General features: G+C 35.8%; 1 protein-coding gene across 1 annotated transcript in view; it reads left to right on the top strand.

Annotated features, from left to right (window-relative positions):
* Positions 1-23,427, top strand: part of MARCHF6 (membrane associated ring-CH-type finger 6) — a 67,886-nt gene that overhangs the window by 20,482 nt on the left and 23,977 nt on the right. Inside the window, exons 5-17 of the mRNA XM_054578331.1 lie at positions 2,939-3,011; positions 6,773-6,941; positions 8,645-8,834; positions 10,250-10,311; positions 11,120-11,152; positions 13,299-13,350; positions 17,109-17,167; positions 18,414-18,494; positions 18,745-18,813; positions 18,893-18,967; positions 19,805-19,939; positions 21,753-21,872; positions 22,857-22,957. Coding sequence (XP_054434306.1) covers positions 2,939-3,011; positions 6,773-6,941; positions 8,645-8,834; positions 10,250-10,311; positions 11,120-11,152; positions 13,299-13,350; positions 17,109-17,167; positions 18,414-18,494; positions 18,745-18,813; positions 18,893-18,967; positions 19,805-19,939; positions 21,753-21,872; positions 22,857-22,957 — 1,219 coding nt within the window. The remainder of the gene's footprint in view (positions 1-2,938; positions 3,012-6,772; positions 6,942-8,644; positions 8,835-10,249; positions 10,312-11,119; positions 11,153-13,298; positions 13,351-17,108; positions 17,168-18,413; positions 18,495-18,744; positions 18,814-18,892; positions 18,968-19,804; positions 19,940-21,752; positions 21,873-22,856; positions 22,958-23,427) is intronic.

The following is a 23,427-nucleotide window of genomic DNA, read 5'->3' as shown; positions in this document are numbered from 1 at the left end:
GTTCCAGTGCCAGGAAGATGAGTCCCCATAACTTTGGGCTGTAAAAACCAGTGGGGGTTGGGGTGGTGTAAGAAACTGTGGGATTCTCCATCATCTCTTCTTAAAGGGCTTGCAATGGACTTATTCAGACTTACTCCTTTTAGGCTCCAGCATGAGGACAGCAGCTGAAAGGGCATCAGTGGCAGTCAGGGAGGAACTGAAGAGTCTAATATCAGGACGAGAGCCAGGGTTGCATCCTCCCTGACAGAACTCCAGAGTTCAGGCAGTGGCCATTGTTCCTTTTCTGAGCCTTCCCACATACAGAGTGGTGGTACCATATCTGAGACTCCGTCAACCTGGTTGAAACAGGTTGCCCTGCCTTGGCAATTGCCTAAGGCTCTGCCTCATCCAACTCACAGGCCCACCCAAGTGGTTAACAGTGGTTTTTCTATATTAGGCCGCATTACTAAGACAGGGAGTCAAAGCAGCTGTACCTAATACAAAGAAAGAAACACAGGGAGGCTGTCAAAACGAGGAGACCAAGACACATGGCCCAAAGGAAAAAATGGAACGAAACTCCAGAAAACGAATTAAACAAAATGGAGATAAGCAACCTGTCAGATGCAAAGTTCAAAACACTGGTTATTAAGATGCTCAAGGAACTGAGTGGGTACTTCAACAGCATAAAAATGATCCAATCAGAAACAAAGGTTACACTAAGTGAAATAAAAATTTACAGGGAACCAACAGTGGAGTAGATGAAGCTGAGAATCAAATCAACGGTTTGGAACATAAGGAAGAAAAAGACATTCATTCAGAACAGCAAGAAGAAAAAAAGAATCCAAAAAAGCCAGGATAGTGTAAGGATCCTCTGGAACAACTTCAAATATGCCAACATTTGCATCATAGGGGCGCCGGAAGGAGAAGAGGAAGAGCAAGAAATTGAAAATTTATTTGAAAAAGTAATGAAAGAAAACTTCCCTAATTTGGCAAAGGAAATAGACATACAAGTCCAGGAAGCATAGAGAACCCCAAACAGGATGGACACAAAGAGGCGCACTCCAAAACACATCATAATTAAAATGCCAAACGTTATTAAAAGATAAAGAATCTTAAAAGCAGCAAGAGAAAAGCAGAGAGTCATCTACAAAGGAGTTTCTATAAGGCTGTCAGCTGATTTCTCAAGAGAAACTTGGCGGGCTAGAAGGGACTGACAAGAAGTGTTCAAATTGATGAAAAGCAAGGACCTACAACCTTGATTACTCTATCCAGCAAGGTATCATTTAGAATTGAAGGGCACATAAAGTGCTTCCCAGACAAGGTAAAACTAAAGTAGTTCATCATCACCAAGCCTTTATTATATGAAATGTTAAAGATACTTATTTAGGAAAAAGAAGATCATAAGTATGGACATTAAAATGGCAATGAATTCAAAACTATCAACAGTTGAATCTAAAAAACAAACTAAGAAAACAAGCAGAACAGAAGAAGAATCATAGATACGGAGATCATTTAGAGGGTTATCAGTTGGGAAGGGAAAGAGAGTGAATGGGGGAAAAGGTGCAGGGATTAAAAAGTACAAATTGGTAGTAACAGAATATGCAGGGGAGATGTTAAGAACAGTATAGGAAATGGAGTAGCCAAAGAACTTACGTGTATGACCCATGGATGTGAACTAAGGAGGTTGGATTGTTGGAGGGATTGGGGAATGCTGGGTAAAGAGGGACAAAGGGGGAAAAATTGGGACAATTAATTGCATAATCAATAAAATATATTTGGTGTATGTGTATATATACACATATGTAAATGTGTGTGTGTATAAACATGTAAAAAATACCCACAGTCATAGTGGAAGACTAAACTCCTCTCCAAAATCAGTAGATCAAGTAATCAAAAATTATTTAAGGACTTAGAGGATTTAAATAACACAGTTAACAATCCTGATTTCTTTTGTGACTTGTTTATACACACACACAATCAAAATCTGTATTACACAAGTATTACTCTTTAACTTATTTTTTCTTTAAGTTAGCAATGTATTTTGGCTGTCCTTCTATGTAAGTACATGTTGAGCTACCGTATCTTTTTAATGAAAGCATAGAACTCTGTAATAAGGAAGCCTATCATTTATGAATTCATTTTCTGATCTACAGACATGTAGTTTGTTGTCAGTTTTACTTTGTTACAAGGGTACTTGCTTTGAATATTTTATATACATATGTAAGTAATTTGTTATGGAAAATTTTGACTTGACTTTTGAAAACTGCCATTGAAGTCACTGAAAATTTCTGATACAAGGCTATCAGTAAAGTTTAAACTAATATACAAGTTCTGGTTTTAAAGAAAATTTCTGGTTTCCTCTTGGCCCCCACTTCCAAATCTGTTCTTGCTTTTTCTGAGTAAGAGGGTAAGGGGAGGATGGCTGTGCTTCATCCATACCTTATCTTTTCCCTTCATGGCCAGATTTAAGATTTTCTCTTTTTGAGGACACTCAAATCTGTGTTTTTTAAAAAAAATAGTTGTTAGTTTGCTGTTCATGGCATTGGAGCACGTACTTTATTGAGAAGTCCTCTTAATGTAAAAGAACCTGTACTTCCAAAACTGAAACCTTTTAATTTCACAAGCAGACTCAAGGATTTTAGAATTCTAGGTTAAAAAAATTCTCCATATTGTTTTTGGAGAATCCGTACTTTAGATTTTTTCTCTTTCAGACATTTAAGCTCATTCAATAAAAACAAGCAAGGGAATCTAAATTCTAACCTTTAAACATATTTGTGTAACTTTTACTCTTCACTGTTAATATTTTTATGCTTGACTATTTAAAAAAAATTTCGTATTTTGAGAGTCAGCCTTGCAAAGACTGAGTGTTTATTTTAGTGACATTCATGGTATTACACTTCACCTCTGTTCAAATGAGCAGCCATGTGATTCATGACAAGAGTTGTGACTTTTTTCGTAGGCCGCATCTACAAGTGCTTGTTTACTGGCTCCGTGAGCTCACTACTGACACTGCCACTGGACATGCTGTCCACGTGAGTATGGACCTTGTGATGGTGGAAGGCTGCATGATGTATGTAAATGGCGCTTGTTTTTGCTCCATGTATTTGTTATGATTTGAGAAGTTATGATTTGAGAAGTTTTTCTGTTCAGAGGGTAAATAATCATTTTTGAATCTTATTTTAATAGTTACAGGTACAGTAGAAGTAGTTCTCTCTCTCTCTCACATACACACAAATGTTTGTTTTTAAACATAACTGTCTTAAAGGACTGTTTTGTAATGGTGAGATAGCTTGTTAAATAGGACATCATGCAACATAGGATATGTATGACTGTTCATTCACATGGTGAGAGTTCTTTTAAATGTGTTTTTAACAGAATAGACATTTGCATTCAAATTTATTTTTAAAATTTCATTGTGATTGAGTATGAACTCTAAAAAACTTGTTCACTGTTGTTCTACTGTATTGTAATTTGTTGTAATTACTGTATTGTAATTTGACATTAAGCATTGTAATTGTATTTTCTTGGGAAAGACATGTGTTTTATTTATTACTGATGTCAGAATTAGAAATGCTGTAAATGATTGACTATATCAAGATCATTAGATTAAGCCTGCAAAAGATTATACGAGATTTGCTAAATTTTCTGTGTCCAACTGCCCTTAGAGTTCTGATCCTTATGTCAGTTAAAGGCAAAGAGCAATGGTAGACTTTTCTGTGGAACAGAAGCATTCAGAATATAGCACCATCAAAATAAGCCATGTAGCAACAGAGGAGACTGGAGAGCATGTTACATTTCTGATAGGACAGAAATTGAGGAGGAGGTCTTTTAAGTCTCTTGTGTCTATGTTATTTTAATTATGATTGAAAATACTTAGAAACATTACCTCTGCAGCACATCTACTGGCTGCTTACATGTCTTTTTGCATAGAATAGGTGAGTTCTATTACGTTTGTTTTTTTGACAGTGTAGGGAATAGGTAACATAAAAGTTTTTGAACTTCAACCTTGTTTACATTAGAAAGTATTTTGTTTTCATTATTGAAGAACAGCTTTGATTAATATTTAGAAGCTGACAGGGGCCTTGAAATTAGGGCACTACCTGGCCATGACAAAAAGGAGAAGCAGTAATTGGGCCTATTTTAAAGATTAGAAATGGTGTAAGAAGATAACACTTTGTACAGAAATATAGATCTTCTGTGAAGTGATGCAGCAGAAACAAATTGGACAACATTCCTATTTCTAAACATCATATTTTCACCTCGGCTGTACACAGTCTTAGTATTGAAGCAAGAAAAATCAGTCTTAAATGGCTCTGCTGTTAATCATTGGAGTTGTATATGAAACAGAGGTGCATATTGGAAGTAGTGAGGGTGGTCAGAAAAAAAGCAAGGGTGACTGCTTAGAGTGATGGAAGTTATATTTTAACATCTATAAACCATTTCAAACAGCAGTCTTGTTCCATTTTGTTCAGGGCTAAAATTCCAAATATCATTGTAGTTTAAAGAGTACAGTGTAATAGCAAGTCAGTATCTCAGTTGTCTAGAAAAGGTGATTTGAGTTTCCATCTGTGTTGCTTAATAAAGCAGAGGTATATGTGTATATGTAAACACTGTCTGCGGATTTTGAGCACTTGGTTAATGTACAGCAAAATTACCCTGGAAGTTTACTATTGCTTGCCTTACATTGGCAGACACCCCTTTTCTCTCTGACCTGGCTGGTTAGTGGGCCTCCTGAATTGTCTTTATGAGACTAGTCATTCACATGGGAGGAATGCCAGAGGCATGGTGGGAACAGTCAAAAGAAATTGTAAATATGGTTTGGTTTTATAATCCCATGCTGCCTTTCACAGTTTGAATTGAGCCAGTTTTTTCCTGAAAGTGCTTGTAACTAAACTATGTTTTTTCCTGAGAATTGTTTCATTTTCTCCGTAATATTAATTTTACTTTTGAAATTTTACTTTAAATTTTTTAATAGCATAGCAGCTGCTACATATTCTGTAGCCCAGTTCTTCAGGTTATCTCAGGGCACAGCATGTAAGTTAACTGTAGCTTCAAAATATACTATCCCGAAAACTTAGTGGCTTAAAACAATAGCTGTTTTGTTTGCTCATAATTCTGGTGGTCAGTAAATGGGGCTGGGCTCAGCTGACCAATTCAGCCGAGGGTTTGCCTCGGTTACTCATGTGTTTAACTAAGGTTGGATGGTCTAAGATGGCCCCAGCTGGGTGTCTTGGTTCTTTCATGTAGTCTCTCATCATCCAGAAGGCTAGCAGGGCTTTTTTACATTGTGTCTCAGGGCAGCTTTCTAAAAAGGGTGAGAGTGGAAGTTAGCAAGTTCTCTTCTAGGCTCTTAATCATGGGTAACATCATCTTTTGTCCAGGCAATTCACAAAACCAGCCCAGACTCAAGGCTTGAGGGAAAAGGACCTACAAAGTTTGTCACTTAAAACTACGAGCAGTTGTTACTGGTGAGGACAGGGAAGGAGTAGAGAAGGGGGTAGTTTAGTCCAACCTATCAAAGTTTTAATGGTTTGAAGGGCTCTTCAGAAAGGGAATAGTTAAGATTCCTATTTTGATCAGGGTATATTTCAGATAATAATGGCCACATCAGTTTAGTTTGGAGTTGCTACTCCAAGGTCTCCCAAATTGATCCTCCCTTAGGTTTTCCGTAGAGGCAAAAAGCCCTTCCTTTATGACAGTGGATTTCCAAAGGCTGCCAGGATTCTTGAGTCATTCTGGAATTATTCTGAATTCAGGCATAGACTAGGGAGGGATAAACCCTTGCAGAGAGGAAAAGAACAAAGAGCTCTTCAATATCATAATACTCCATATATTTTCATGTATGATTATAAGGGAATCATACTTTGTATGTCTGAGTTTGTTGAGGAACTATTGTAATAAAGAGTCTGGCACAAATAACGTCTTTTTTTATTACAAAATCTTTTATTACAAAACCATAGGCATGTAATTCTGTAACATAACTATCACATTCAGGCATGCCATGTGACACTTAAGATGAAATGTTCAAATTAAAACTATAAATTATTATACCCATAATACTACCCAAACAACCACACTCAAGCAAGTGTCACTTCTGCCGGACCCTGTGTACTTTTGGTGTACGTGGCAGTTAACATCAGAATTAAATTGAATCTGCTTTCTAAGTGACAGATTTCTGAAGTGTGTTACAGACTTCTATGTCTTAACATGTGCATACTGAACAGTTTCCAGCCTCCTTTCTTTATGTTGTCATTAGGCCTTTCTGGAGGTGCTTTTCCATTTTTCTGATTTGCTGATTTTCTTCATTTGTGTAGGCTCAGGTATTAGCTAACCACATTTGTTAAATTTATGTATAAAATAAGGACAGGGAAATTCTTAGGGTTGAGAAGCCATTAATCTTTAGTAAATTACATACATTCTTGGTCTTTGTCTAGTTTTGGCTGCTTTTGGGTTTTTGCTTGCCACCTTCCTGTTTCTAAGCCATTTTCAAACAAAGGCAATGGATAGCTCATTTCTGTGTAGTTCTAATATTCTTTGCCCATTATAATATAAACACATATACTAAAAATATATATAAATAAGTACAGTCGGCAGGCTTGTAAGATAGATTGATTTTCATCATCCTCAAAAATAAAAGTTTTTTGAGAAACTGACTTTCACCCCAAAAATTGTGTTTTTTGTTTTATCTGTCTGTGAGATTTTAGTGTAAAATGAAATGTTACTTTGGTTTCTTCGGTTTTCTTAGGTGTTCTTTGGAGTAATTTCATATAATTATTACTATTTTTTTTACTAGGGACAATTTATTGGCAGATTGTTTGCAGGGTTGTTTTGTGGTGACATGCACATTATGTGCATTCATCAGCCTGGTGTGGCTGCGAGAGCAGATCGTCCATGGGGGAGCACCGATTTGGTTGGAGCACGCTGCTCCGCCCTTCAATGCTGCTGGACACCACCAAAATGAGGTAACTCCCCCCACCCTTGAACTCATTTTATTGGGGCAAGGTATGAGAATTATCATCCTCGAAGATCGCAGTCATTGACTCCCATGTCTCTTATTGTAAAGCAGAATAGTGAAAAGGTTTGTGAGAAGATTACAGGAGATGTGAAAAAAAAAATCAAAAGGAAGCTGCTGCGATTTGGCCTCGTAATTTTTTAGCAGGATTGGAAGCAGTGTTAGGGGTATATTAAAGTACTCTTTCATTGCCTTTGCCTGGTGTAACTGTTTTGTGCTGGCCTGGAAGTTAAGACACAAACTTCTTACACATGTGTCTGATATGCTGTATAACATTAAGGAGGCAATTTACTCTCTTTGTTCATCAGTTTCTTTGTTTGTAAAATTCCTTGTCTTTGTTACTCCCAGCTGGAACATTACCAGTTGGAACACTATAACAGTGGTGTGCAGTTTTACTTTCTCTTTTTGAATTTATTTATTTATTTATTTTTAGAGAGAGGAGAAGGAAGGGAGAAAGAGAAGAAGAGAAACATAGATGTGTGAGAGATACATTGATTGGTTGTCTCTTGCACACTCCCAACCGGGGACCTGGCCCACAACCCAGGCATGTGTCCTGACTAGGTATCCAGCCAGCAACCTTTTGGCTTGTAGGCTGGCACTGAATCCACTGAGCCACACCAGCCAGGTCTCCTTTTTATTTATGAGAGTTGACATGCTTAGATGCTAGAGCATTTGCTAGAAGCATTAAGAAGAGGAGAACATAAATTATTTTTAGTATTTTTCTTGCTGAAAAATTATGGAGCTGAAAATGTCAAAGAGTTAGCTACTTACATATGAAAACAGTCCATACTTCATAAAATTATGTTATGAAAAAACAGACTATAAGACACTCAGAATCAGAATTACAACTTAATTTTTCATATGACCTGCTTTTGTCAGTGTGTACATTGATTTCATCAAAGTCTGCCATATTGTTTTCTCTACAGAATTATGTAAGTGTGCAGCTTCTCCTTTGAAAACTATATGTATAAAAAATGGGGCTACAATGAAAGGATACTGTTCTTACCTAGCATTAATACTTTTATTATTGTATCTCATATTTTGAAGCATTTAATGTAGTTCCTTTTTAATCTTCATTAACTCTATGGGAGTTGAGTGTCTTAATTAATTACAACTATATTTTTGTTTGGTAGAATAGCTTCACTCAGGAAGAGCCAGAGGGAGATGCATATGGAAATTGGTCAAGTCTATATGGACAGAGTGATGTTTTCCTCAAGTGTTTAACTGTTAACTGAGGATGAAGTTTTATATCTTTATGTGTATAAATAAACAAATAGATCCATAAATAAATATACTTTTATCCCTGAGGTGGTCATTAAAGATAGGTCTTTTAAAGAAATATTGTATATGGAATGATATATTCAGAATGGTCAGATTGTTAACTCATGGTTTGTAATGCTTTATGAAATGGTAATCCCTAAATTATATTGAACGAATATATACACTATAAAGTGAGTTTATGTCCTTATATACCAAGTTGATCCAAAATAATAAACATTTAGGAAAAATGACTTGGAGAGGTGTTTTTGTTTGGAATTTTATTAGTTTGTGTTTGTTTACTAGTTTGATTTTTTTAGAAGGAAGAGCTTGATTTGGAAATAAAGCAAAACTGAGACAGATTAGTCGAATACCTGGGCTCTTCTGTCATTTTAGGCTCCAGCAGGAGGAAATGGTGCTGAAAATGTTGCCCCTGACCAGCCTGCCAACCCACCAGCAGAGAATGCGGTGGTGGGGGAAAACCCAGATGCTCAGGATGATCAGGCGGAGGAGGAGGAGGAAGAGAATGAGGAAGAAGATGAGGCAGGCGGGGAAGATGCAGCGGAAGCCAACAATGGGGCCCAGGGTAATGGCTGCTGACTTGGTCTTACCCCTCCTTCTCCACCATGAGTCCATTCCCAAACTGCCATGGGGAGAAGGATTGGAGTTTTCAAAATTTAATGGGTTTAAAATTCTGTCCTAACCTGTTTTTACTTTATTTTGGCAAACTTGTGTATATAGATATACTTTTTTTTTCTCTGAAGCAGGGCACATTTTGTGTTTGAAAATCTTCAGCAGGACTTGTGTAGGATAGATAGGAAGAAATCATCTTTAGGTTGATATCAATCATAGTTTTTTTAAAAAGAAATTTGATAACAGATTTATCTTACTCTTTTACCTTTCTATTGAGTCAGTATTTTGAAGAATTCTGGAAGTGTACACTGTAGGCCAGATACCATCCAAAGAAACCCAGTTTCTCCTTTTCTAGCAGTGTAACTCTACCATGTAAAAGAAGATTTGAGACAAGGCCCCTCAGTCACCTGTTAGTATGTCAGCGTCTCCTTTTTCCTATTTCTGCCCAGAGTTTTCCTGTCAAGCACTGCACTGTCTCTGGGCCCCCTTGATATTGCTACTACCTGAGTGTTCCTATATGCCAGGTACTCAAACACCAGGGTCCTGCCTTTGTGGAGTTTCTGGTCTAGTGAAGAATACCCACATAAGCAAATTTATTATTACACATTGTGATAAACATTGTGCACGTTGCTCTGAGGATGCTATTGGGGAGAGACTTATTTAAACAAGATGCCCCAGAAGCTCAGAGTAAGCATTATTTGAGCTGCGAAGGATGAAAAGTGAGTTGTGTAATAGTGCCTTTGCCAAGGAGAGGCAAGAATCTGTTCAAAAACCAAGAATGCAGACTACTGCTACTATAGTGCTGCCCACCATTTCTATCTCAGTCTCATGCATTAGCTCCTGACTGGTCTTCCTTCTTCCATTCTTGCTCCACATAGAATTTGGATTGCTCTCCTGTGGTTTAAAAATCTTCAGTCGTTTTTCCAAGATACTAAAGAACAAAATAAAATTCAGGCTTCACATTCCTTTTGTGTGATTTAATCCATATCTGACTTTCATACTATATCTTCTGCTTTTTCCTCACCCAGAGAATTCTAGCCCCCTGGCTTCCTTTTCTCAAATCCTTGAGTCATTCCTGATTGAGAGCTCTTCATGTATTCCTTTCAAAATTCCTCTTTCACATAACCCTATTTATTTCCTTTCTAGTACTTATACCACATACTAAAATCACCTTATTTATCTTATATGTTGTATTTATGTATATGTATTTTTATTTATTGCCTAACAAGTAAATACTAATATGGGAAAAATTTTAAATGCAGTTTTTAGCTTCTCAACAACAGCATACAACACAATTAAGAGGCTGCATTTTATTATTTATAGTTCACAGTCCATCAGTAATCTTTTAAATTGCAATTTTATTTCCAGATGACATGAACTGGAATGCTTTAGAATGGGACCGAGCTGCAGAAGAGCTTACATGGGAAAGAGTAAGACTGCTTTCCATCAAGCATCAGTGTTTTATTCTAAAGTTTATTTTAAAGTTGGGGGTATTTACATGTATACACTAATTTTGTAGTTACATTTGATGAAAACTTTAATAGAACTTTCAATTTCTAGAGAAAATTAAATGTTTTGTTTCTGTTGAAAATACTAAAAACATGATACAGATCTACTGATAATGTGTTTTTCTGTCTTCTGGTGTTTAAAATAAACCTTGTTCTACGTAAGGAATGTTCTACTTAGGGAAAATGAAGTAACAGCTTTAAGTATTATTCTGATGCTTCAGTTGACAATATAGAGTTGTATCATGAAATCTTGACTGGCTCCATAACTAATGTAAGAATGAAACCCAAGATGGAATTTTTTTGACTTGAAAATCATGATTTGGATTAAAAGGAAACCCAAAATACAGGGCCTGGCACAAATAATGCCCCCTTTTTATTACAAAATCATAAGCTCGTAATTCTGAAATATAACAATATCATGCTCAAGGATGTCATGACATTTTAGGTGAAATTTCAAATTATAACTATAATATTTATAATTTTGAAAACTATAAATATTACACCCATATCATTACTCTACCAACCACATTCAAGTAGGCCTTACTTTTGCCAGACCCTGTATAAAACTCCCATAAACAGGGGTTTTTTACTCTCTGAAAATGATAGGCTATATTAGAAAGTAGTGGGAAAAGATAACATTTAAAGATACGGAAAAGAAAATGAGCCTTTTTGATAAATAGAAAAAAATCCTGTTTTATCTTGAATTAATGCATGTTGTTATTCATTTTAGATGCTAGGACTTGATGGATCACTAGTTTTTCTAGTAAGTAAAGCTAATATTTTTAAATAATAGAATTGTGACTTAATTATTTGTGTTAGTGATTCAGTGTTCAAATTAGTCCTTCAAATTTGTAATATATGTTGGCTTTTTATATGAAAGATCAAAATACCCTTTAATTTTTGATTACTTGACACCTTGGAGTAAGTTTGTTACATGCACTGAAAATATTGGTAAAGCATAAAGGTAATACTATTTAAAAGAAAATTATTAAATACTTGATTTTTGGAAAAGAAAATGAATAGTAGCTAAGAACTTGGTCTTTTAAAATTCTGCCCTGTGATGTTTAAATGCCCAAACTGGTGAAAACAGCAGTTTTGCAATGTTCACAGGGAGACAACTTATTATAAGTTTTCACTTCTTGCTGAATCCTTCCCATCTTTACGTTGTTGGTAATGAGTACAACTCAAAGGTGAGGAACAGTTCTTTAACAAACCTGTTCTTTAACAGAGAAATGATATTTTTGAAGATTCTGTAATACAAAATCACTTGCCATTTGGGATTTTGAATGGCTTTGGGTATCAAGATGACTTTGGCTGCAGGTAGGAGAGTCCCCAGCAACCAAAACCATAACATAAGTCCAGAAGAAGGATGGCCTTGAGGAGAGCTTGATCCAGAGGCCCAATAGTGTCATTAAAGACCCAGATAAGTTCTGTCCCCTTTGCTGTCCACAATGTTGGCTTCCTTCCCAGTCTGGCTCCAGGTGGGAGCCAGAATAGGGAATTGAGGTTAGTAGTTGTACTGAAGGATGTACCTGGTGATAATTCATAGACGAGTGAGAATGTGATGTTAATTAGCTCCTATTCAAAGTTTGAACAGTCAGTATATAAGGTATTATTTGGCTACCTACTCATTTATATCTCTTACCTGGTCAGTCCCTCATGGATGAGTGACAGAAATCATTGAGACAGTAGTGTTGATTCAAGCCCGTTCTAATTTTTAGGAAAAAACATTTACAGGGTGACTTCATTCATGGAAAAATATTTTTAGAATCTACCGTGTACCAGCTATTGTGATAGTTACTGGGAGATTCAGACATGAATGAAATAGGACCCTGTTTTCAAAGATGCTTCGTAGTTTAGTAGAAAGAAATGAACATATGAACAAGAAAATTTAGAGGTACTTTATGTTAATGACTCAGTGACAGAAGAGGTGTATAGGACATAAGAAAAACAGAAAGAGGGCTTGGTTAGGTATTTCTTAGTGTAGTTTGTCAGTAGGAAATTTTTAGAGAAGATAACTTAGAAGTTGAGGCACAAAAGATGTTGGGGATAATGACAGTTTGGGAGCTCTTAAGGCGGAGAAGCTGAAAATACTCAAGTGATATGAGCTGTCCTGGTAAGAATATAGCAGTCATCTTTTAGACGACCCACCCTTCTTGCCACTTGGATTTGTAGCAGATTGGGGACTTGATCTGAATAATCTTTCTAAAAAGAAAATCTTACAATGTTGCCCCTTTGAAAGGATCATTAACTCACTGGGGCAGGAGATGGTGGGCCTAGACAAATGGGCTTGGACTTTGTAGTGTCAGCATGGTATGTGATTAAAGTATATGTGACATAGCTGGAGGAATAGATGATAGCCGTCATCTTGGAGGTGATAATACAAAACTGTGAAAGTGGATCAATGAGTATTCTAAAGCATGAACAAAGAAAGCCAGGACACCATAGGGACAAAAGGGACCAGAGAAGAAAAAGTGACCTTGCAGAGGTCGTGAGAACAAAATAGATACTGAAAGAAGCACTGCGCATTTTCACATTAATACGTTGTTGGGAATTTATTATGGTTTTCAGATTTTTCTTCATTAGGAATTTTTCAGTGTCATTTTACTTAATGTAGTCTGGCAGTTATTTATGAGAATCTGTGTAGTTTGTGGTGGATTATTAATTTCTGAAGATGAAATGTTTATGGATGAATTTCTTTTATTTTTTTCCTACATGTAACATTATGAACTTTGAGTTTTATTAGGTTTATTTTTATGAGCTAGCTAATGAAAAAGTTGCACATACTTTTTGGAATGAAGTCTCAATTACAGGGTAAAAATTTCAGTTTTCTAATTGAGTAAGTAGAGTAGTCTAAACATATATCAAATAAGAATTGAATATGTTTTATTTATGTTCTCTTCCTTTAGGAACATGTCTTCTGGGTGGTGTCTTTAAATACACTGTTCATTCTTGTTTTTGGTAAGTGGTGTTTATGCTTTTGTTTATTGTATTATGATCATTTAGTTTTTAGGAGTCTTCTTGTATAGATTTTTGTTTTGTTTTTAAACAGGAATATATAAAACAGTTTTAGATAGTATCCTGTATAGGAATCCTGTACAGATACTTTCTTTCCTGAGCAACATTGACTTTAGTAACCTGTAGTTACCCCCCATCTCTGCTTCTGTTGGGGATTTCAGTCTCTTTGTAGAAGCTGATTTGGCTGACTTGAGAATATACAGTATTCCTCCTCTGGAATTGATTTTGTGCTGATGATCTGTGTGCTCTTCCCTGTGGCAGAAGATCTTGTTGCTGTCTTTAAAAATCTTCACCAAAGCCTTACCAGAGACCCTGTCTTGGGAGCTGTCACCAGAGGCAGGTGTAGGCTTGAGGGAAGACAGTGGCCCTTCCCTAAGTGTGAATTTCCCTTAGACCTAGATGCTAGTAAATGCAAACTCACTTCCAGATACTTTCATAACTACAGGTGGGAGGATTCTGTAATGACACACACGAGTCCTTCCCATTGGGAGCAGTGAGAGAAAGGAAGGTAGGGTTGAGGAAATGTAGTTGACAGATTTTTCTGCTTTGGGAAAGGTAAACTGAATCAAGTTAACTCAAGACCATATAAGTCAATTCCTGCGTTCCTGAAGGGAGGGAAGGTGTGGAGCCTGATAAAATCAGGATATTGTTGGGCAGTGCTATGACTTGTGTCTCTTAGAGAGACCTCCGACTACAGATCTCTCCATGGAGATGGTCTTTGAGAAATTTCTTCCTTTAGTCCATGTGAGTTACTCCTCAGATCTACCGAGGAGAGAGGGGTAGGTTTCCCAAAGTCTCTTCCACTGAATTCCAGCGTATTGTGGACCACGTTGTGACCCAGAAAGCAGTTGCCTTCAACAGGAAGGAAGCCATGTGGTCACAAAGACACTAAACATGTAGATTGAGGATGAGACAGAAATTAATTTCTGAATATTATTGGTAAAGAGTAAAATAAAATTACAGGTAACTTGTTGAAACAACATGTCTTGCAAAGAAGATGGTGCAAATTAACAGGAAGCTCATTCTTTGTTGTTTCCACTTGCATATGGGGGTGAAAATGTATCTGCAGATTATTCTGTATTTATTTTTTGTATGTAAAATAATATATAGAGTGTGAAACTGTTTTGATCTTGACCAACTTTTATTTGAGAGATAAAATGACCTGTATGTGTTTGCTCTTGCAAGAAAAGCTTAATGCTAAATTAATGTTTGGAGGAACAAGTCCCCTTTAAAACCTGAATTATAGAAATAATAATTCTTATTTATATAAAGGAAATACCATCTAAGTAAATATTTCTCTAATCCAATCTCCTGAGCTTATATAAGCTTCTGTAAAGAAAAACTCTGTCTTAGTAAACTTAAATACATTATACTTAGGGTCTCTTGAAATGAAACAAAAAGCTTTCTTCTTTTTAGGAATATACTGTATTTCTCCTTTTAGGTAAACACAGTCAGTGGGATTAAGCACACATGTTTCTTTCCTACTTGGGTTGCTCTAATGCAGTTTTCTTCTGTCAGTTTTTGACTCTTGTGGTCATGTACTTTGTGGAAATGTCACCTTACAGCACTGCTGTCTCCTAGTAGAAGGGATGATCCTGAGAAACTGACCTTAATTTCAGGATACTTATCTGTAGTTGTGTGGAATAGGAGAGAAATTAATTGTTATAATTGATGGTCAAGTTAATATTTACATATATGAATAGAGATGAAACTTAAAAGTTCATCTTTCTCAGGTACCTTCTTGAGTCATCCTCAGAGTTGGGTATGAGAACAAAATTGGAAAAATTCTGTGTATTTTTTCCTTATCATTTAAACATTTCTTGTGCTTTATAATATATACAATATATTAGTAAAATAATACACATGTCTAATTTGTAAATAAATTCTCAATAGATTTAGACCCATAAAAAAATTTCTACGTCTAGATTACTTGATCAAAACTGGCGTACAAATTCCTATAGATTCACTCTGACTTTTTTCTTAATGATTGAGTGCCCTTCCCCACTTCTCTAATCTATACTGTTCTTTTTTTTTTGGCAGAAGTAAAAGATAATTGGATTTTATTTTTAAGAACAAATTAAAATTTTTATTAACATAGGAAAGATGAGAAAAAGACTAAAAATTTTCAAAAAATGAAAATTTTAAGGATATTTTCTTATTTAACCATATTATCATCTTAGAAAATCACCAGAATTTAATATTCCTAGTAATTCAAAATATTGAAAGTTCCTAGATTGTCTTCTTAAATGTCATTTTATAGTTGGTTTGTTTGAATGAGGATCCAGATAAGGTCCAGACATTACTTTTGGTTGTTAATCCTTTTGATGTAGAATTTTCTTCTGCTCTCCCGCCCCTGTTTTTCAGTGAAACCCACTGAAAGGAACCAGGGGGTTTCATTGATAACTGCCCAAAATTGATTTATTGAAGAGACTTAGGTCAGCTGTCCTGTAAGTGCCTCATGTTCTACATTTGTCCAAATGCTTCTTGATGATGTCTGCTACCTTGACTCTATGTATCCAAGGGCCTGATTAGATTCAGGTTCAATATGTTTGGGACAAATCCTTTTCTGATATGCTCTGCCTAGTAATGCAACATATCAGGCAATATATGATATCTGGTTGTTCACCTTTCTTAGTGATTCAGGTGATAGCACCTTGAAGTCTTTATTAGTATGTTTCATTTTTTCCTTTACCATCAGAAAGTAATGTGTCGAGGTGGTATTTTTTTTTCTTTTAATGCTGGCCTCATTTGACTTACTTATTTAAAGGTTTTTTAATCTTCACTCAAGGACTTTTTTTTTCCACTGGTCAGAGAGGGAGGGAGGGAGGGAGAGAGAGAGAGAGAGAGGGAGGGAGAGGGAGAGAGAGAGAGAGAGAAAAGGAAACATCAGTTGGTTGTCTTCTTGTACGTGCCCTGTCCAGGCAACCTGGATATGTGCCCTGACTGGCCATTAAACCTGTGACCTTTCGGTCCACAGGACAACATTCCAGCCAACTGAGTCACACTGGCCAGGGCAGGAGATTTTAGTACCATGCAAATATCTAGTGTTTCATCAACATTTCACCAAATGATTTTATTATCCCTTGATGATACTTGCCTGAAATAATTTATTTTATTAGGCATTTCAAAATGGTTCTTTTCAGATTGTCATTTTTCACATTTATTGGCTGGCTTTTCTATCAGAAGAACATATTATTGGCTAGAGCCGTTTAGTTAACCTGAACTTGTTTGTTCAGAAGCAGCAGGACAGGTGAGCAGTTCTTTCCCTTTACTTACCAGTTTTCAGGGTAAGGAATTGATAAACTAACTACTTCCATTGGTGATAAAAGTGTTTTCTGTGATGTTGCTTTTTTTCCCCTTTTGTTTTTGTTTGGCCTATCACTTGTTGAGTGTAATGAACTTGTGGATTTCTATGTATTCAGTGTGTTTCCATTGGTTTGGGTTATTATTTTTTGATGCTTGTATCTTTTTTTGGCTTGTGAGACCCTCTTTACAGTGGTTTCTGGGTTCTTTGCTATTAGACTGTGATAACTTTGTTGTTCTTTGGTTATAGAGAATGTCCCTGGATATATGTTTTTATCTCCAGGTCTGGAATGTTCCATTTCTTTAAAAAGCCCTGGTTCTTTTCAGTGGGAGATGGTACTAGGAGTGTTCATTGTTTTGATTTTGAAGTTTCCATTGAGTTTTTTCCTCTCTTTTAGCATTTTGCCCATACCACATTGGCCATTTCTCCCTTGTTGGTTTGGGATTTGAAGAACATGTGAGTATAATTCTTTTACAAACTTACTTTCATTGATAACACCCTAAATTTGATATTTGTTTAGTAATTAATAATGTTATAAAGAGTTAATTTAGTTCTCAATCTGCCTTATACAAAGGAATAGTTATCTAGCACTGTTTTGTTCTTTTCTTTAAAAACTGACGGTATATCAAGACACAGTAGGTTATGTTGCCAGCTAAGAAAGATTTGCTCTCAAATCCCATGATGCACTATCCTCCTCCTTGTTCAGTTGGCTAGAGGCATTCTGTGGGAAAATTTTCTTGCAGGCTGATTTATGACCCATTCCAATAAACCTCTGCTCTGTGCCCTTCCCACCCTTTTTGCCCTAGTGAATTTAGATAAGTAACAGTGTATCAGTTGATTAAAATAAAAAGGTTAGTCAATCTTGGAATGATGGGCTGTAGTGTTTTTAAAGAATTTGCTTTATTTTTAACATTTAATCATTGTCAGGGATGTATACATATTTGGAAGGACAACGACTGTTTTGGTGGGGGTACAGAAGGATTTAGCTTTTTTAAGGAAGAGCTGACTTATCTGCCTACTCTGGTCAGTTTGTGTATGTGACTCCTGAGAGAGCACACTTTGAAGTGTTCTGAAAGGGCAAAGAGGTGTTTCAGCGTTTGATACCAGCTCTCTGAATTCTCACTCGTTGAATGCAAGAACCTGAAAAGTTAGGGTAAATTCTTTGATAAATTTTGACTTTCCAAGCTATTGCCATTTGCCCTCTGGAATAGGAACAAAAAGATGGGCAGTATCTGTCACTGTCCAAACTCTTGGTTCTGTAAGTTGACAGTGGGACAGATTTGGAGAGCAAGGGAAACTTAAGCAGTTCCTTCCAGTGGTAGGAAATGAAACGGCTGGGGTGCCCTGGGCAGGGCGGCAGCCGGGGCGGTGTGCTGCTGCTTTTAGGGCTCAGCCTTCAGCAGGTTCACTCACAGTGGGGCAGAGTGCAGACTATTGCATTACATCTTTTTCCTTATTTTTGTAAAATTAATGTATTTTATCTGCTTGAATAACGTGTTATTCTTTAATTTTTTTCCTATCCTTTTATAATACATAACAGTCAGTGGGGGAATCTGCTTTTCAAAGGGGATTTTATGGTTGTTTTCTAGTTGCAAATTGCCTAGATGGTTCACTTCTAGTGTACTAGAACTGTTTAATACATTGTTAAATTGGGGTGGAGGCCATGTGGTACAATTAAAATTAATTTTTTATCTTATTCCAGGTTCAAGCATCTCATTTTGAAGGCCTAATCACAACCATAGTTGGGTATATACTTTTAGCAATAACACTGATAATTTGTCATGTATCCTTTAACAAGTCAACTTGGTTGTTTCGTGATATTATTCATGCTAAAGACTTGTTCCCGTTATTGACAAAACTGTTTCTCTCCCCTTATCCTCTTAGTAAAAAGCATTTGTAGTGAGGCTAACGGAAGACAAAATATGAAATAAATTAAATCTGTCTGCCAAGTAATAATAAGTGTTGCCTAAATAATTGTGTTTTATAATACCTTGAAATGCAATGCTCAGTTTTTCCTTGACTCGATGCTGTAGGGCTTGGCAACTCTTGTTAAATTTCATAGGTCTCGTCGCTTACTGGGAGTCTGCTATATTGTTGTTAAGGTAATTTTTGTTATAAGTTGAACCTGGAAGTGATTTAGCCCAATTTGGGTGATATTGATGACTTTTGTTTTTGCTTAAGGTCTCTTTGCTAGTGGTAGTAGAAATTGGAGTGTTCCCTCTCATTTGTGGCTGGTGGCTCGATATCTGTTCCCTGGTGAGTTTATCGTTCATTATCATACAATTGAATAATTTAAAGCCTTCAGAAAAGACATATTTAGAATGGGTTTCTTTTAAAGGAAAGCCAGTATTTGATAATCTGCTTATTTTTTTTCTGAGAATGTATCACAGTGGCGTCTTCCTGTGGCTGATTTTTCTTGAGTACCTGATTTTTTTGAGGCTTCGTGCAGATTTTTGATGTCATCATAGTTTGACTGGAACCGTTCTCCTAATCTGAAAATTTTATTTTACTCTTTTACATGTTATGATAATGCCAAGACACTATATACATAAAAAGAGCAGTCTGATAAGAAGACAGTCTTTGTAGTAGTAAATTCAACCCTAACCATTTGTTTTAACTAAGATGCTCATTTTCTATTATAATCTTTAATGGCTATCAGTGATAATCATTTTATGACTTTTCAAAAAATATTTTATAAGAAAAGCTACCTTTGGTTCTGAGATAATGTTTTCTCCCGTACTTTACCATTAAAACTTGTCATGAATGCAGATCTGTAACTAATAAAGGAAGGCATTAATGTTAACCAAAAATGGTTCTTTTACTGTAGTATACTAGTAAAGTTTTTACTTAGCAATTAGTTTATCAGTCTTGCTGCTTATATTTAAAAATTTTGAAGTATCATACATTTTTGAAATAGTATTTAACCTTATATCATTTATCTTTCTGTGACACCACAAAGTGGTATTAAGAGAACTGAGGTCCTAAAACATCAAAAACTATATGCACAGTAATTTGTATTCACTTCCTAGAAAGTGGAGATGTTAATTTGGCAAATGTAGGTGCTACAACTCTTGCTCACCTGTTTTGATTTAGGAAATGTTTGATGCTACTCTGAAAGATCGAGAACTGAGCTTTCAGTCAGCTCCAGGGACTACCATGTTTCTGCACTGGCTAGTGGGAATGGTGTATGTGTTCTACTTTGCCTCCTTCATTCTTTTACTGAGAGAGGTAAGTTCTATAGGGATATGCTGATGCTATACATTCATGAAAAGGACTTTTGTTTAACCACAAGTCATGCCTCAAAGGTTATGATTTTCTAACTAAATCACTTCCTCTGTTTTATTCTAAGACGGAATAACATAGATGAGTTTGAATTTATTGCTTTGAACTGTTTTCAGTTATTTGTCTAAAAAATTGACAAGTTTTAGTATTTCTGCCTATAATTAGTTACAAATTTGACAGATGAGTAGACCAAGGGGGAAAATTAAACAAAAGCATGTATTTTACTTTGATCTGTCCTCTAGTACAAATTATTGGAATTTTATAGGACCTGAGCCTGCCTTGGACTTCATTGAAGGAAATGTAATGCTGGATACACCCAAAAGTTATGGTTTTATAGGATCAAATATGTAAAATGGTCTTGAAGCAGGCACCGTAAGCGTAGAATTAGAGTGAAGGTCTTTTATGTTTCTACTTCACTTGCTAGATGGATACCTTACTAGTCTATTTTTGGAATATAGTCTTTATTGATTTGAAGACAGTGACATTGGGATTGGTATTAGATTAGTATACATCTCATGCTCAGTCATTCTGGTGCAATAGGAAGTATAAAACTGATAAGTATACTTGCCGCTGTGCATTGTTTTTCTCAATATTACTGCATACTTGCTCTGTTAGTCACTGTGCTATCTGCTGGGGTAATAGTGAAAACAAAGACATCATCCCCATTCTCCTTGGCTTTTTTTATGCCCTGGGATGGAATACAGCTGTTGAACAAGTAAGTTTACTCCTTTGAGAGTGCTTTGAGAGTGGCAGTGGAGGTGTGCAAGGGCCTGAAGGAATATGCTGACTAATCCAGTGTGAGTGGAATTTAAAAGCATAGAGGCTTAATGTTATTCTTTGTGTACTTTGCTTGTTGAAAAGTTTGAGGAGTTGAGGTGGGGGCTAGGGGCCAACATGTTCTCCTGAATTATATAGTATAAGTTTATAAGTTTAGTAACTTCTGTTTTCATATTAAGCTTGAATTCTTTCTTTGAAACAAGTGATTGAGACTAAACTAATAATTTTTTTAAAAATTGTAATTATATATGCCCTCCAAAGTATGTTGTTAAGTGATAAAATGTGTATACTGTGTAAATGTGAATTGTTTTCAGTTTATGTGGTTTTTTGTTGATACAGAATCCTAGTATTTGTAAGTAATATGGAACCTTAGAGGTCAGACATTATAACCCCCTCACTTAGAAGCTGGGGAAATAGAGTTTGGTTATATGGGATGTTTTATACAGGGTAACTCAGTGAGTTTCTACTACCCAGGACTCATCCATCATTGCCCCATGACCCACAGACTCTTGAGTTGATGATTTCCACTGAGAGAAGAGAAAAGATGTAGGTAGTAAAATCAAGATGTATACTAAGAAGTGGTAGGATTCTTAATTAAAATGACTCTTTACAGAAACTGTAAGACTATAATTAAATCTATTTAGGACATTTAAAATTGTAACCTAATGATACAATATAGTGACAATTTAAAAATATACTTATTTTTCATCTAGGAGATCTAGATTTGACAAACTATCCTTTAATACATCTAGTTTTCATTAAATGATTAAAAGCATCGAAGGATGTCAAACACAGGATAGTTTTCATTAAAGATTCTGTGTAGGAACTTCTTTTCCCAGGAAAGCCATATGAATTTTCTGGGGCCTATTTTTTAAGATGCCAAAATAATTTTAAGATCTTATTTTTCTGGTAATGTCTTAGCTGATGTATAGAACCCTGAAGACATTGCTGAGTATTTATAACATTTAAAATATATTTGCAGGTACTTCGACCTGGTGTCTTATGGTTTCTAAGGAATTTGAATGATCCAGATTTTAATCCAGTTCAAGAAATGATCCATTTGCCCATTTATAGGCATCTCCGAAGATTTATTTTGTCGGTGGTAAGCATACCTTTTTATTGTTTTTGAAGTAAAGCATGCTACCCTTCAGATTGGTTTTTGGTCAGAGGTACTGGTATAATAGATTGAATAACTTATGTTTAAGCCGTGAAACTTGGTTAATTGTTAAATAGCAATTTTATTGGTTACTTTGATAAATTTAATAAACTGTTTACTTAAAAAAATGCCTTCTATTACTTTAGTAGTAAATTAATTGCCAAATTATGAGTTTCTGAATTACAATTAATTTGCATTAAAGCAATGGAGACTTGTTAATAGCTTCTAAAGTAAACTCTTGCACTGGCCAATGTGGTTCAGTTGGAGCATCATCCCATAACCAGAAGGTTGTAGGTTTGATCCCTGGTTCAGGTGCATATGGGAGGCAACCAGTAGATGTTTCTCTCTCACATTGATGTTTCTCTTTCTCCCTTCCTCTCTCTCTAAAAATATTGAAAAAATGTCCTTCGGTAAGGAACTAAAAAAAACAAAAAACAAAAAAAAAACAAACTAAAAACAAAACTGTTTTTGTTTTGTAGCAGTTTTGTAAAACACTGTTAACAGAGAATCCAGCTTTTTCTCCATCTAGAAGAAATTACCTAGTTAAATCTAAATTTTTCCAAAATTAAATTCTAACAGCAATATTGCTCCCTTGGATACTTTTGTAGGCATTAATATGTGTCTTGTTTTATATGATTACAGGTGATTTATTAAGTTGCAGACAAATCTGATCCTTCATTGTGAGTTTTAAGCTCTCTCCTCACATACCATGCAGTGATTAGTAGAGACAGACACACAGATAGAGGAGTAGCCATCTCAGTCAGGAATGCATTCTTTACACAGAATGATCCAAGTATAGTGTGTTGAGTGAGAACACTAGGCCCTGGGTGGGTATAGATTTGGATAATGTATTGGTTGAGTATGTACAGAAATTAGCCTGTTTTTCACAGGAATGATTTACAGTGATGTATGCCCATTTTCATACTGCAGATTGTCTTTGGCTCCATTGTCCTCCTGATGCTTTGGCTTCCTATACGTATAATTAAGAGTTTGCTGCCTCATTTTCTACCATACAATGTCATGCTCTACAGGTGAGTTTTTGAAATTTGGAAGCTTTACTAATTTAGCTCTGTTAAGGATTTGATAGCCAGAGTACATACTCCTAAAACATACATTTCTTACAGGTATTGAAAATTATCTGATAGTTAAATTTTGCCATATTCGAGATCACATAAACATTAGTTTAGCAGTTACATTTTCAAAAGGAAGATGGACTGCTGTTTCCTGCAAATGAAATTTGCCTTTGTTTAGCATTGAGATGTTTGCCATACCTGAGAGAGTGTTAGTAGCATCATCTTTATATGAAAAGCATATCATAAGCAATGTAGCCACAGCTGCACATTTAATTATGGATTAAAAATAAGATATAAGTTTTATAGATGGCAAAACTTTTTTGATATAAAAACTTAAGGCACCTGGAAACCTAGTCTCTCATTCTTCCTACATTCCCCTTTTCAGTGATTTGCATACCTTTTCAGTCAGTTAAAGCAAAAATCTGCCA

The sequence above is a fragment of the Pteronotus mesoamericanus genome, unplaced genomic scaffold (assembly GCF_021234165.1).
Source record: "Pteronotus mesoamericanus isolate MK-2021 breed Mesoamerican mustached bat unplaced genomic scaffold, CSHL_Meso_final contig_50, whole genome shotgun sequence".
NCBI classification, from domain to species: domain Eukaryota; kingdom Metazoa; phylum Chordata; class Mammalia; order Chiroptera; family Mormoopidae; genus Pteronotus; species Pteronotus mesoamericanus.
Note: the sequence above shows the minus strand (reverse complement) of the source record. Positions and strands in the feature narration are given on the sequence as shown.